At 37.4% G+C, this 14,716-nt stretch overlaps 2 protein-coding genes across 2 annotated transcripts in view; both read left to right on the top strand.

The window, feature by feature from the left end:
• The first annotated feature begins 404 nt into the window (after positions 1-404).
• LOC107082475 (tubulin beta-4B chain-like) lies at positions 405-7,229 on the top strand. The gene is made up of 5 exons (XM_015371168.1): positions 405-645; positions 3,237-3,345; positions 3,452-3,562; positions 5,775-6,019; positions 6,095-7,229. Exons 1-5 carry the CDS (start codon positions 589-591, stop codon positions 6,905-6,907), a joined length of 1,335 nt encoding a protein of 444 aa, XP_015226654.1. The 5' UTR covers positions 405-588; the 3' UTR covers positions 6,908-7,229.
• A 120-nt stretch (positions 7,230-7,349) lies between these two features.
• Positions 7,350-14,716, top strand: part of LOC107082460 (DENN domain-containing protein 1C-like) — a 16,354-nt gene continuing 8,987 nt past the window's right edge. Inside the window, exons 1-9 of the mRNA XM_015371150.1 lie at positions 7,350-8,051; positions 8,421-8,485; positions 11,088-11,131; positions 11,429-11,478; positions 11,575-11,694; positions 12,782-12,851; positions 12,930-13,010; positions 13,105-13,170; positions 13,997-14,050. Coding sequence (XP_015226636.1) covers positions 8,035-8,051; positions 8,421-8,485; positions 11,088-11,131; positions 11,429-11,478; positions 11,575-11,694; positions 12,782-12,851; positions 12,930-13,010; positions 13,105-13,170; positions 13,997-14,050 — 567 coding nt within the window. The 5' untranslated portion in view covers positions 7,350-8,034. The remainder of the gene's footprint in view (positions 8,052-8,420; positions 8,486-11,087; positions 11,132-11,428; positions 11,479-11,574; positions 11,695-12,781; positions 12,852-12,929; positions 13,011-13,104; positions 13,171-13,996; positions 14,051-14,716) is intronic.

Raw genomic sequence — 14,716 nt, 5'->3', positions numbered from 1 at the left:
AAATAATAACCTTTATATAGCATTATGTGTATAGATATATGCGGGGGGGAATAGAAGCAGCATTATTTACAGCAAAAACTAACTCTTAATGATGAAGACATGCTGAACACATTATGAATAACTGTTGTTGGTGATGGGAGAAGGGGTGTGCATTCAACAAGAGCAGACATATTGTCGACTGTCAGACTCTGGCTCTTAAGACGAAAGCTATAATCTCGGCATTATGCAGTATAAATATGTTTTTTTTCTAACATTGTATTCCAACAAAGATCAGTCTGTTTTCTTTTCTGCTTTCTTTGAGTCGACCGGTTTGGACAGGCCATTAGTACCGGCTGTGCCCAGTTTTCGTTACCATGGAGATGACGTAATTCTGCAGCACAGGACCAGAACGGCGCAGCCGTGGTTGGATGGGAAGGGCGAGACGAGAGAGCTTAGTTCGTTACAAACCCCTCCGCCATTCAGCCTTACTCGACAGAGCCGAGAGCGAACAGTCTCTAAAAAAAAGTCGCTTTTTTTAAAAAAATCCTGCCCACTTTCCTTTTTTTCCTCCAGAAGTTGACATACTGCCTATAAAACAACAGCGACAATATGCGTGAGATTGTGCATCTTCAGGCCGGGCAGTGCGGGAACCAGATTGGAGCGAAGGTAGGGAGAGAGACCGGCCAACCCACCGTTAAACGTTTTATTTTGTTGCTGAATTAAAATTGGCTTCTGTTCATTGTTTCGCGACGGTTGGTAAGAGGTCACGTCGTACTCAGGAAAGGCTAACTAGGCCAAACATTGTGGGGAGGAAAGTGTCGTGCTTAAAAAAAGCCGACATGGCAGCCGCACACAATAGCATCCTTCAGGATGGGCGGTGGCAATCCGAGACATCCCTCTGCTGTCACATGAACGACCAACTACTACCATAGATCTGAGCCGCACAGGCAGACAGTCTGTTTTCTTGGCTTGATTTTTACTGTCAGTTTAAGATGTCATTAATTAGTGTGGGTTGCGCAGAGGGGTGTGGCTCAGACACCAAATGCAGAAACAACTGGAGTCATGCACATTTTTTTTTATTTTTTTCAAAAATAATCACAATCAAATTTATTTTTCAACTTAATTATACCTTAATATTTTAGCAAATAGTGACATACTGCATCCAATTTATTATATCGATTTGTAAATGCAGATCTGTTGTGTTTGCACTTTCTATTTCCAACAGTTTTATTTAGAAACACCCGATTTAATCTAAATGGACCTAAAGATTTCAAAATATATATTTGTGTATATAAATGTAATTCTAGAGTGATTTTTTTTTTTCTTCTTAAATGTCAATTTACATGCAAAGGATTAAAACAAAATAATGGAAAAATAAAAAGTGATCTTAGATGTCTCGAATATGAAATACTATACCAAGACATTTTTAAAAATAAATTTTTAGCCTTATAAGGGACAGGGGCGGAGCTAGATGGGGGGCCAGGGGTGCCCACCCTTAGCCAATCATTGGCCACCCCTACCACTTTTTCCCTCTAATAGGAATGGTTGGAGCAGTAATACTCAAGTGGAATATTCAAACCATTTTATTAACCATTAATTAACATTTACTTGACGACAAAGACACCGTGGTTAATTATGTACATAAATATACTGAAATTGAAGATAAGTACAGAATTCATGCTTTTTTCAGAACTAGATTTTGTGGTATGTGGGGTTAAAAGAAAATGGTGTTTCTGCAAGTCATCTAGGAGTCTTCAGTGAATTCATGGATAAATAACTATTTTAATAAAAATGTATTAAATAATCAAATTATGTAGATATTAGTACTTGTAAAAATCTTTTTTTGTTTGCAGAATGATTACTGAAAAAAGTAATGACAATGGAAAAGATGTTTGCCCCAGAACTTAAACCTGAAAGAATTCTATCCACTATGTATGCGTCTTATTTGTTAGCAAAGGCTGTAGGAAAGGATAGTTTGTCTTCATTTAGAAAATATGGATGTTTTGTTTGTTAATTTTCCTTTTGAAACAATGTAGCTTGACCCTGAGGTTCTGGCGCATGTCCACTTTCGGCCACCCCTCAGTGTACATTGGTTATTGTCTGGCCACCCTTATAAAAATGTTCTGGCTACGCATCTGTTAAGGGATTGCAATAAATGTAAGTTGGGGGAATTGTCTCTCAACTACCTCTCGTTTTTAAACTCATAGCCATTTGCTTTTAATTCTACACATGAGTTGGGATACATTTTTTCCTGTATTTCCATTGGGAAGAACAATTGAGTTTATACTAAAATATATATATATATTTTTTTCTTTTAACAGGAATCAATCTGAGGAAAATTCCTCAACACAAATACTTCTTTAAAACAAGTGCCCTTTCTCTTCCCCTTTAGTTCTGACCTGTGTTCTTGAGCTGGGTGATGGGCTCCACCCTCTTAATAGCAGTATATTATTGTTATGGTTAGAGCTGACAACCAGTAAATTCTCATCAATTTGGGCTCTAGCGAACTCTAGGATGCAGGTTCAGCTAACAAAGCTTAAAACACACAGCCTTTGTGGTTGAGCAAATGTTAAACTTGTATGGGAATTAGCTGGTAATGAGCTTAACAATAATATTAATCATTTTACATATTTTCACCATTTGATATATTTTCACCATTTAAAAATGGCGACGGACTATTTTGCTCTGAAGCAAAGGTCCTAATGCCAACTCTCTTAAAAACTAAACATTATAGTTAAATTCTGAATCGTTTAACACTATAGAAACTATCATTTAAAAAACAGGAACATGAGAATTAAAAACTCCCAACAAAATGGATGCTGACATTGGAAGGCCAGTTTTAATGTGTCATTGTGAGCCCCAGTTTAATCTGTCCCTGGTGACAAGAATCAAGATAATCCATCTTTGCTTAGACACTGTTTGTTTCAATTTAAAAAAAGATTCTGTTTGTCTGCAGATAAATCAGACAAGTGTTTTCACTGGACTAAATCTTAAACATAAAATGCAGTGTATGTTCACAGTTTTATCAAGATGAATTCTTAAATCCGCTACTGTCAATTGTACATAAAAAATATTTTGATGGGTTTATCAGATTAATTACCTAGAATTTATTAGGGCAGCTATAGACTCACAGATCTTGATTACTATAAATAATAGACAGAGGGCATTAGTTGCAAGCTGTTCATTTATATATTTTTTAAATAATTAATATGCTCATCTCTGTATCTAATCTCACGTATTGATTGATCTGTCTCAAGTTCTGGGAGGTAATCAGTGATGAGCACGGGATTGATCCTACAGGGACCTACCATGGGGACAGCGATCTGCAGCTGGATCGGATCAATGTCTACTACAACGAGGCTTCAGGTTTGATTATTGGATTTTTCTCATTTTTGAAATTCTATATTTTGAAATAATAACCTCCCCCTCTGGAGGAAAAAAATTTATATATTGGGCTTTATTTCTGTTCCAGGTGGAAAATATGTGCCAAGGGCCATCTTGGTGGATCTGGAGCCAGGCACCATGGATTCTGTTCGCTCTGGCCCTTTTGGACAGATCTTCAGGCCGGACAACTTTGTCTTTGGTATAAGTTATAAACAATGCTCTCTTTGTTATGTGTTTTTAGCATGCAAAGTAGGTCTGGGCGATATGAAGAAAATCTAGTTTCACAATATATTTGGGCTATAGTTGCGATACACCAAAAATATAACAATATGTTTGAATTGCCTTCAAAAACAATAGTGCATGAAAATTGCACTGATATACTCATTCAAACTGACATAAAAATGTTTTGTTTTCAAATTTAAAATTTTTCATTTTAACCAGCTCAAAGCTTTTCACAAATAATACTGCCACATTATGTTTTTCGGATTCAGTATTAGACCTTTACCAAGATCCCAGCAACCAAACGGGAACCAAAGAAAAAACACACAATACTAAATGCATGCAAATTTAAAAAGAGCTCTTTTATGCATAATTTAAACGGAAAGCAGAATGAAAAAATTAAAATTAATCTTAAATTACAAAATCAGAAGTTGAAATACTCTCCAAAAATTAGAGCATTATAAGAGCATCTCCAAACTATTTGCATTGATCTTTACATGCTGAGAATTTTAAAGAAGACAACATTGCCAAGTTTACAAAACGCCTGGAAAACCTCTGAACAAGATTAATCACATCAAAGATATTGGAGCATCTAAAAAACATTTAAATAATGTAATATATAGCGTCTGTGATTTTCCTCCTTTTCTTCCGTTTTCTCTCATATTCTAATGCTTTTTCAAATGATGAGGCCAATGTCTTCATCACAGCTGATTAACGTTTTAACTGTTGTGCGGGGAGATGCTGACATGTGGAGATAACGTTCTTCATTTATCAGTGGATGAATTTTTAGGTGATGAAATAATCAACATATTATACAATTGTGGGGAAACTCCAGATATATCAAGTATATTCGATACATCGCCCTGCTCTAATACAAAGTATTACACAAAAGTACAAAATACATTTGGTCTCTAGTTGCTCATATTAACCCAATTTATTTGATAAGATTTCCATTTTAGATATGAATTCAGATCCATAAAATAAAAATAAGTACCTTAGCATACATTAAAACAGTACTGCATTTCTGTGGGATCAACAGCAGCCTAGAATAAAAATTTTTTAAACGAGTTGATGGAGAATGCAAATGGCTATAGCAAAAGCAAATTAAATGTATGCTTACTTGAGAGATGAAGGGGAAGCAGCATGGATCTGTAGGGGTTTCATTCAGCGGGCTTTTGCAGACTATACCCCAGAGGTCCAGGAGAATGTGAATGAGATCCGAGAGTGTTGGTTCTTGCAAGAGACGTCATGTTGGAGAGCAGGCGATGAAGACTGAGAACTGCTGCACACAGATGAGACCTTTTTCATGAAGATCTAAGACGAACAGAGGTTTACTGGTTGTCTGGAATAATAATAGCATCCACATTAAAAGAGATTTACAAGGAAAGAAATTTAAACAAGAAAGATATTCCTGGTTTAGGTTTTTTTCATCAGGGAGAGAGCTGATTCTTCGCCTCCTTATATACATGCTAGTCATCTTGATTGGGAAAGGTGTGCAGCAACATGAGTAGGCCCAGCCACCAGCAAAGATCCTCTCTGAGAGGAAAAGGAAAGGAAAGGAAGCTCTCACACCAAAAAAGTACAAAAAGGATCAGACAGGACAGACTTGATAAGAGAATCCTGTGCAAAATGGTATAAATCTTTAAATGATCCGGCAGCTCGAGGCAAACCGCAGAGCTACTAAGCTGTGCCTGGATTTCAAATGGACCGATGAATCTGGGAGAGTTCACAATAAGAAGCCTGTCACAAATTGTTAGCCAAACCTTTCATGCGTTTGAATTGACAATTTGTTTGGGGATGAAAAACCTGAACGGAGAGCAGTCTTGGGCCCCCAAAGAAGTTCCACACTCCTTCCAGACCCAGAAGATAAATTGCGGACCCATGTCTGATAGGATTTCACAAGAGATTTCATTAAGAAGAAAAATACGCTTAGTCAGGAGTTGAGCTGTCCCAAGGGAGGGTGGTAGGCTTTGGAAAAGTGATCAATTATAGTGAGGATGGTGGTAGTCCAGAAATGAAATCAAAGGCAGTATGAGACCACGGATGTTTAGGGATAGGCAAAGGTTGAAGAAGACCACTGGGAGGCTGGTGACCAGCTTTATGATTTGCTTCAGTAACACACTGACATAAACTGGATTATGTTTTGCTATGAAGGCAATAATAAGTCGAATCAATGCAAAATCTTGTTACAGGTCAGAGTGGAGCAGGAAACAACTGGGCTAAAGGCCACTACACGGAGGGAGCCGAGCTGGTGGACTCAGTCCTGGATGTTGTGAGGAAGGAGGCCGAGAGCTGCGACTGCCTGCAGGGCTTTCAGCTCACACACTCCCTGGGTGGTGGTACCGGCTCTGGCATGGGAACCCTGCTTATCAGCAAGATCCGGGAGGAGTACCCTGATCGTATCATGAACACCTTCAGTGTGGTGCCTTCTCCCAAGGTATGGTAGTCATTCGACCTCACTAGTTTTTGTGTATTTTAGCTTTTACCCTAAACTTCAGTATTGTTTGCACAGGTGTCAGACACTGTGGTGGAACCCTACAATGCCACTCTCTCTGTGCACCAGCTGGTTGAGAACACTGATGAGACCTACTGCATTGATAACGAGGCCCTATACGACATCTGCTTCCGTACCCTCAAACTCACCACGCCCACTTATGGGGACCTCAACCACCTGGTATCTGCCACCATGAGTGGAGTGACCACTTGCCTCCGGTTCCCTGGCCAGCTTAACGCAGACCTCCGTAAACTCGCTGTCAACATGGTCCCCTTCCCTCGACTCCACTTTTTCATGCCAGGTTTCGCACCACTCACCAGCAGGGGCAGCCAGCAGTACAGAGCCCTCTCTGTGCCTGAACTCACCCAGCAAATGTTTGATGCCAAGAACATGATGGCGGCCTGCGACCCACGCCACGGTCGCTACCTGACCGTGGCTGCTGTTTTCCGAGGTCGTATGTCCATGAAGGAGGTAGACGAGCAGATGTTGAATGTGCAGAATAAAAACAGCAGCTATTTCGTGGAGTGGATTCCCAACAACGTCAAGACTGCTGTGTGTGACATCCCCCCCCGCGGGCTCAAAATGGCCGCCACCTTCATCGGCAACAGCACGGCCATCCAGGAGCTGTTCAAGCGCATTTCAGAGCAGTTCACTGCCATGTTCCGCCGCAAGGCCTTCCTTCACTGGTACACTGGAGAGGGCATGGATGAGATGGAGTTCACCGAGGCAGAGAGCAACATGAACGACTTGGTGTCTGAGTACCAGCAGTACCAGGATGCCACAGCTGAGGAGGGAGAGTTTGAGGAGGAGGGAGAGGAGGAAGTCGCCTGAGGCAAAAGTCATTCATCATTACTTATCTGCACTCATTCATCCGCTCATCCAACTCCTACTCTGGTCTTTTTTTTTTGCACTATTCCTGAATGTGTTGTTCTTTCCCCATTATAATGTTCCCAGCTTCTTCTCTTGCTTCTCTTCACCTTTTTCCTCTATCAGAGTAGGATTCACACACTAAACATGTAGTTGGCCCCTGTAGAGGTAACAGACGTGTGTTAGTGCTCCTTTGTCTTTTCTTTGTTTTTCAGATTTGGCTCATTCTGGGACCATTTTGAAAACTTGTTCAATAAGTCATTGGTTGAAATAAATTTATTGTAAACAATTATGTGTCTGTGTGATCACTCGTGGTTATTATTCACAAGCTTATTTAAATGAACTGTTGAATAATCGTTTCCTTTGTTTTATTCTGGATGTCGCTGAAGTAATCTAATCAAAATGGAGACCTGTGTGGTTCAGATGAGCCAAAGTAACACAAGGGGGCAGCAAAGGGCCTTTTTGATCACAATGTCATTTCCCTCTTTGTACAGCCTGAAGAGGGGCAACTATAAATGCATTGTGATTAAGATTCTACATCTTTATTTACACAATAGCAGGAAATGGAGAGAGTGTCACTGTTCTCAATATGATGCATAGTCAAACCGGTGCATGCATGGCTGCATAAATCAAGTTAAACCAGCAGCCTTACTGACAGTTCTACAGGGGGAACTCTAAAACTAGGTAATGCTGCATAAACCTGTATACTAAGAGCTGTTCTGTAATTTAAAGATTTCCAAATAAACGAAAAGACATTAAGTAGGTAAACTGATTTTTATTTATTTTTTTAAAGATGTCCAAGTCTGTGTGTTGTAAATGTGATTAACACTTAAAACATACGAATGAACTTAATTTGGGGAGTTATATTTTTCAAAGGCTGTCTCATAACACGTCATTCACGCATTGACAAGAGCATATTTAGATAGATCAGGAAGTGTTCTGTCACTCTAGCGCTGACTGAGCAGACTGCTTCTGGCTGTCTGCTTTCATCTATAAACATACATCATCAGAGCAATGTCAGTCATCTAATGAACCACTGAGGACGCCTCTCCTCCAGGACAAGCACATGGAAACAGCCAGATCCAGGCAGGATGGGTTCCAGACTGAAGTAAGTTTACTGGTTTATGATTTCTGTCGACCTCCATCATTGTCACTCTGCCTCTCACTCAGTTTTTGTGGTTTTTATTAACTTCCTCTCAAAAACTGCACAGGAAGTTTCCTGCAGTTACTGCTGCTGTACACATAATGGAACAATTAATCTTAATCTGAAAGCAGTATAAAACAGCTTTTATATATTTGACATGTCTATATTAAACTTCAAGCAGAAAAACAATTTTCTTTAGTAGCACATATGTATTTTTTTTATTTATATTCATTCAGTTGGTAAATGTTAGCCTTTTATTCAACATTAACATGGATTTGTCAGCAAACACTAATAATAATCTCACACATATGGTGTTGGTGTCTTTCCTGTCAGACAAAACCCTGAGCGAACTTTCAACTGGTTCTTTGAAGCAACATGTCCTGTAGCCAGAGACAAAGGTGAGGAAACCTTTCTTTTGAAGCAGCATCCACACACCAAACCAAGCTGGTCACTTAAATGTTTTCCTTGCATAGACTTGGCTTTAAGCACAGCTTTGGTTTATGAACTTCTAGAGATTGCAGAAAGCTTTAAATAAACTCATAGATCTAAGGTTTTCTCACTAGTAGTGAATTTAGATAACTTTTCCATTTTATTTAGTCTTTTCTGATCTTGGACTTCAAAATGGTGAGTTTATTCACAGAACTTGTTTCCTATTACGGTATGTAATACTTTTTCCGTTAGCATTACTTTATAGGTAATGGTTTGGTTTTATTTCCTGTACAGCACTTTGATTCAGCTCACCCTGTTTTAAACAGTTGTTTTTTCTACAATGGCACTGACTTTTTGTTTTCTGCAACGATGTACCTCTTCCAGTATTTTCCTGTGACTTAACACACCTTTGACTAGTCATATGAGATGACTCAATGGATTGCTCAAACTAAACTGCGCACAATCAGTGTCTCATGAATCAAACACCCTTTAAACCAGTGTATAAACATTTAAAAAAAGATTATGTGATCAGGGGAAAAAAACTTAAACATATAAACTTTTTGTATTAAGCTGCTTATGCTGCATAGACACATTTTTCCTGTCACGTGATCAGAAGAAACCACAATGCCATTTTAGTCACAAGAAAACCCAGAGAGAGCATCCTGTTAACTCTGTGAGGATCCAAAGGACCCAATATTGACCATATATGATTTCAAATTCAAGATTATTGATTCCTTGGAAACATTTGGTATAGCCTGTTGTTTTCCTGTGATTTTTTTCCCCCAACAAAATATTTGTTTCACAATAAAATATTTGTTTAATACAAAGTTTAGTTTATTTCAGTAAATTAATTCAAATGCTGAACATTACAAACAGATTGACAAATTTCAAGCATTTACTTATCTTAAACTTCATCAATATATAAAAGCTGATTCGCAGACACCCTTTGACATCCTGCACAAGGAGGGTAGGTCTAGAAATAAGCCTTACCAAAAAAACAAAACTGAAAAAACAGTCTGTTCCTATGGTGCTGTTTTCAAACATATTGATTTAAACTTAAGTGGAAGGAAAGCATGCTAAATAAAGGTTTCACTTGCAACTGCTAAAAACAGCACGGAGAGTCAGTGAAGAAAAGTCTGTTCAAGGGTTTGGGGGAGGTTCTTCAAGTGTGGACTGAAGTGCTTTAAGAGCCGCCGCAAATAGTGCTGCAGCTGCTGAATATACTGTGTTAAGCTACTCCAGAAACGTAGACAATTAAGAAACAAATCATAGACAGAGTAAAAATATGACTAGAGTGTTGTTCTGTGGTCTGAAATCTTTTTAGATAAAAGTACATTTTTCATTTCAATGAGGAATAAAGGTTGCAGGAGGAAGAAAGGATAGACCCAGAATTCATGCTGCTCTAGTTTCACTTTAAATTGTCCAAAGAAGCACAGCTGTGAAGCTGGATATATTGGATCAGCTTACAAACTTTAGAGATGTTAAATTTCTACTCAATCAAATGGTGTTATTTCTATTTCTATTAAAGCAGGAACCTGACTACTCTGCCACATGTCCCAATACCTGCTTTAATAAAGATTTAAATTACACCATATGATATGGGGAGGAAATACTTATTTGGGGAAGAAACTCAACTGACAAACTCTATGTTCATACTGGAATATCAAGAGAGAGGCAAGGCATGCTTTTTTATGTTAATTTAAAAACAAAAACAAAAATTACATGACACATACATAAAATAAAGAAACCTTTAATAGATAAAAGCCAAGCAAATTATAAGAAAATAAAAGTGATGTATTCCAGGGCGAGATCATTCAGTACCAGATGGATCATGAACAATAGCTCTATCCTTTAACAAACAGGAAGCCAGTAACATGACTGCTGTGATATGATCCACGTTCCAGCTACGTGGTTGATATTTTAACAAAGACCAGTATGGACATTACAATCATACCTGAAAGCATCCAGTAGCTATTTTGGGTCCTGCTTTGACATGAAAGCCTTCTTTCCCAGCAGTGTTTTTAGGCTACACGTTGGTTAATTTAATGAAAAGACTTCACAAGGTGTTCAAATTAATTCCGTGATAAAACCTAGTTTTTCTTCCTTACCGATCAATATTTTATTTGATTTTCAACTTGGATTATTATAACAAAGACAAGCTGAGATAAAAGAGCACAATGCAAATGGATCGAAGGGCCCTATTAAAGCAACCAGACCCCCTGAACACCTCAGCAGAGCCACAGGTTGATCACCTCTGAGCCTCTCAACATTTGTGCAAAGCTGTGCAAAAACGAGTGCACATACTCTATACTACATCCACAATCTTGATTAGTAGATCAAAATGTCTTGAAATACTTTTTTTTGCTGGGTTTATGTAATGTTTATCAAAATTAAACAGAAATAAGCTATTTATTGATATACATCACTCTGTTCCTAATGGATGGCTCACGATTATTTTCCCAAACTAATAGCAGAAAATAAACAGGTTTAACTCACTGATTTGCACCTGTGTGATTTCTGTTTGTGTACCTTTATTACTTATTATTTTATTTTCTTGTTTTAATGTTGCAGATCCTGGAATAAAGTTTCAGTTTCCAGAAGACTTCGATGATGAGGTAGCCACGATAATTGATTCATCTTAACTAGATTGTATATCATCTGGCCTTTCAAATATTCAAATTATAAAAAAATTACTATTAACAACCTACTTATCATCAGTGAGGAAAAGTTGACTTCCAAATGTTTTATCTTTTTTATGGTCGTCTTACTGAAAGTCAGGCTTGTTAAGTCTACGATCAACAGCAAAAAATATTTTGACATGTTAATGTCTTTTTTTTTTTACCTTTTACTTTTTCATCAAATTTTCTCCTTATTTAGCTGTCTTGTCTTTGTCTCTCTTTCTCGTTTTCAAGGAGTCTACTCAAACTTTGCCAAAGTTCTGCTTCCCATATGACATACAAAAGTGAGTGTGAATTGGGAAGAATTAAGGTTTTAGCTGCACATCTTTCACTTGTTTATTTCAATAAATATCCTCTTCTTACTACCCTCTTCTGATCAGACCAAAGGATAATGTTGCCGTGCAGCACTTTACTTTTGTTTTGACTGACTTGGAGGGATGCCAGCGCTTTGGTTTCTGTCGCCTCACCAATGGCACACAGACGTGCCTTTGCATCCTCAGGTATGCTTATTTCCCTAAAAACATGCGTATTACTTTTAACCCACTGTGGGTCCCTTGATTTTGTACCCAGTCTTTATCTGTTGGAACGGTTTTTTTTTTTGTTTTTGTTTTTTTTGAGAAATATAGAATCATTTTTTATTTTTTATTTTCAGAATCTCATTTCTAGCTTGTGCAAAAATCTGAGTTTGAGTATGACAGAAACTGTAAGCAAGACTCTATCTGAATTATTTCTTTATTGGTATTAATTTGAATTAAAGTGTTATTTTACAAATCCATCCAGTTACAGTACCTAAAAAAAATGTCTTCACTTAGTTGAAAATCGTAAATTTGAAATAATCAAGGGGGTTTTTGGATTTCCGTTGTTTTTCTGTCTAAGAGGCATATTGAATGAGAGCTTAAAAATGCCTAAATTATAACACTGAGAAAGTTAAAATCTTAGTAATTTTTTCTTTAAATAAGAGCATTTGTCCTTAAACTAGCAGGTAAGTGAGACACTTTACTAATGTTTATTTTAAATTTAAAATAAAACAGTTACAGTCTCTTATTTCAAGTGCATAATATCTAAATATCGCAAAGCATATCCATTGAGAACCATAAGCAAAGCCTGAACTATTATCTTTACAGCCAGTCTCCATCTAATCTGACTGAGTCTGAATTGTTTCTGTGTTTTTGCTCTTTTTTAGCAAGTCTTTACTCAGGAAAGCAAAGAATAACTTCATGCTACACTTTCAAGTTATCATTCATAAATTATATTAGATCATTATGTTCCCTCCATTTCAAAATTATTAAATTCTTTGTCATTCAAAATAATAAAAACAGCTGCAGTCTCTTATTTCGAGTGCATAATATCTAATTATCTTATTTTAAGGGCAAACATAGATTATGTTATTTACTCACTTAAATTAAAGGTAAATACACTTATTTCAAGACATTTTTATTAGTTTTTAGCTGGCCTTTGTAATGTAGAATTTCTGTTTATGTTTTTAAAGACATTATACCCCAACTTGGCCACCTAATTATGCAATTATCTCTGAAAATCTTTCTGTCTTGTTTCACATTCATTTAATCCTATATTGTTTTCTCTTAGTTATCTTCCATGGTTTGAGGTGTTTTACAAACTTCTCAACAATTTGGCGGATTACCTCTCCAAAGGACAGGTGACTTCTAGTTTTTCTTATCTCTACTCAAATTCACAAAGAGTTGCTTTTGCAATGAATATACCATCTTGTCAACAGATTAACGAGATTAAAGCGCTTCTGGCTGTTCTCCACAAACAATCCATACCTCTGGCTCCTGGATCGGTCACCCTGCAGATGGTAAGTCTCCCAATTAGCCAGTGAGAAGCCGGGAGTCAAACTTGAGTTGGAATGTGTTCTGTCAGTGGTTTGCGTGTTGTGTTTTTTTCCTGAGGGAGAGCAGCTTTTGGTGAGCACTGATGTGTCCTGTCCTGTCGGACACACAGAGGGACAGGAGGGGGTGAGTTCCACAGGAGTTCATGTTGCCCAAAGGATCCAGGCAGGCCTGCACAGACTAACTCCCTCCTGCTGGGAAAAAGCTGTCTGTCTGCTTGATGACTTAAGCTGTGTGAACTAGACTCTGTTGACTCACCCCTCTAAAAGATTATACGTGTATGCCTGAATTAACACAGTTAACACAAGCTACCTTTCATCCTGATCTTTGGATTGGTTACCATAGTCTTTTCAAATGTCATGACTAATGCCTTGTAATCAAAATGTTTTGTCTGAGAAATTACTCCATGTCGCTCTAAACTATTATCTAACTATTTTATCATGATGTAACATTTTCATATTTGAGTGTCATTCCAAAATAATAAAGCCATCTGCTCTATAAAAATATGTATGTATATATCGCATTTCCATACAAATTAACGATTAATGGAGATCACAACTCTTTTGCAACCTATCAGTGTCAGAAAAGGCACTTTTTGGATGGAGTTTATTGCAGCCTACATAAGGTTTAGGCAATCTGAAATCAGGGTAAGACATTTTAGCAAATGATCAGGAAGTAAACTGTGCACTGTTACAGAAAAATTGCACTGTAGATGGCTGAAAAAAGGTTTTTGACTCAAAGCTACGAAAACTGTTCAGCAGTAGCATATTTTGAAGGTGAAATACATCTGATGGGCTGATAATTTTGGAATGAACATGTTAAATTTTATCTTTCAGCCTTTTACTCACATGTGCACAATATAAAGAATGTACGTACATAATAATACTGGATAAATAACTTTCTCTGTACTTTTTAATTATTTTTCTTGTGGTATCATTTTGTTTTGGGGCAGATTCCATATTTTATCGCTCCAGACCCAAAGAGTCTTCCTTCTATTCCTGAAAATGTGAGTATGGTTAATTAAATAATTAGGTAAATATGGTCCACCATTGTGTAATTTTATGTCTGTGTAATCCTACCTACGCTTTGATGAACCCAGACTTGTTTTAATGAACATTACTGAGCAAACGGCATCATGAAGACAAAGCAACACACCACATAAATTGATCTTTCAAAAAAATATGTAGTTGAAGGTGGTTCGCTGGTCAGTTTAGACAGAAATGAGACATTGTGGGCTACTTCAGACCACACCTAGTGTAAAACAATTTGCACAGTACCATTTTAAAAAATCATCTTGACTATAGCTGAGCATGATGGTGGTTGCATCATACAAGTTGGGCAGAGTAGATGGTAAGAGTTGATGGGGAGATTATGGGTGGAGGCAATCCTAGTAAAAACGTAGTCCGCATTCTGATAGACTCAAGGCGACCAAGGCATGGATATCCCACGAGAATCATACGCAAAGCCTGAAATATTATTGTTAGCTTGATTTGTTTCAGATTTTTTTAAATCAGATTTAGATGTGCAAAGTTTTTAAGAGACATACTCTAAAAGACTTAGAGGATCTGCAAGTCTTTACTCAGGAAGGCAAAGAATAACTTCATGCTACTCTTTTTAGATTTAATTCGTAGATTATATTAAATATTTATGTTTCATCCAGTTCAAACTTATT

The sequence above is a fragment of the Cyprinodon variegatus genome, unplaced genomic scaffold, assembly GCF_000732505.1.
Source record: "Cyprinodon variegatus isolate N-32 unplaced genomic scaffold, C_variegatus-1.0 Scaffold54, whole genome shotgun sequence".
Classification (NCBI taxonomy): domain Eukaryota; kingdom Metazoa; phylum Chordata; class Actinopteri; order Cyprinodontiformes; family Cyprinodontidae; genus Cyprinodon; species Cyprinodon variegatus.
This window is presented reverse-complemented; position numbering and strand designations above follow the sequence as displayed.

Coding starts and splice junctions, on each gene's coding strand:
- LOC107082475 (XM_015371168.1), top strand. CDS start 589: ATGCGTGAGATTGTGCATCTTCAGGCCGGGCAGTGCGGGAACCAGATT. Junction 646..3,236: donor GGAACCAGATTGGAGCGAAG/GTAGGGAGAGAG, acceptor ATCTGTCTCAAG/TTCTGGGAGGTAATCAGTGA. Junction 6,020..6,094: donor GTGTGGTGCCTTCTCCCAAG/GTATGGTAGTCA, acceptor TTGTTTGCACAG/GTGTCAGACACTGTGGTGGA.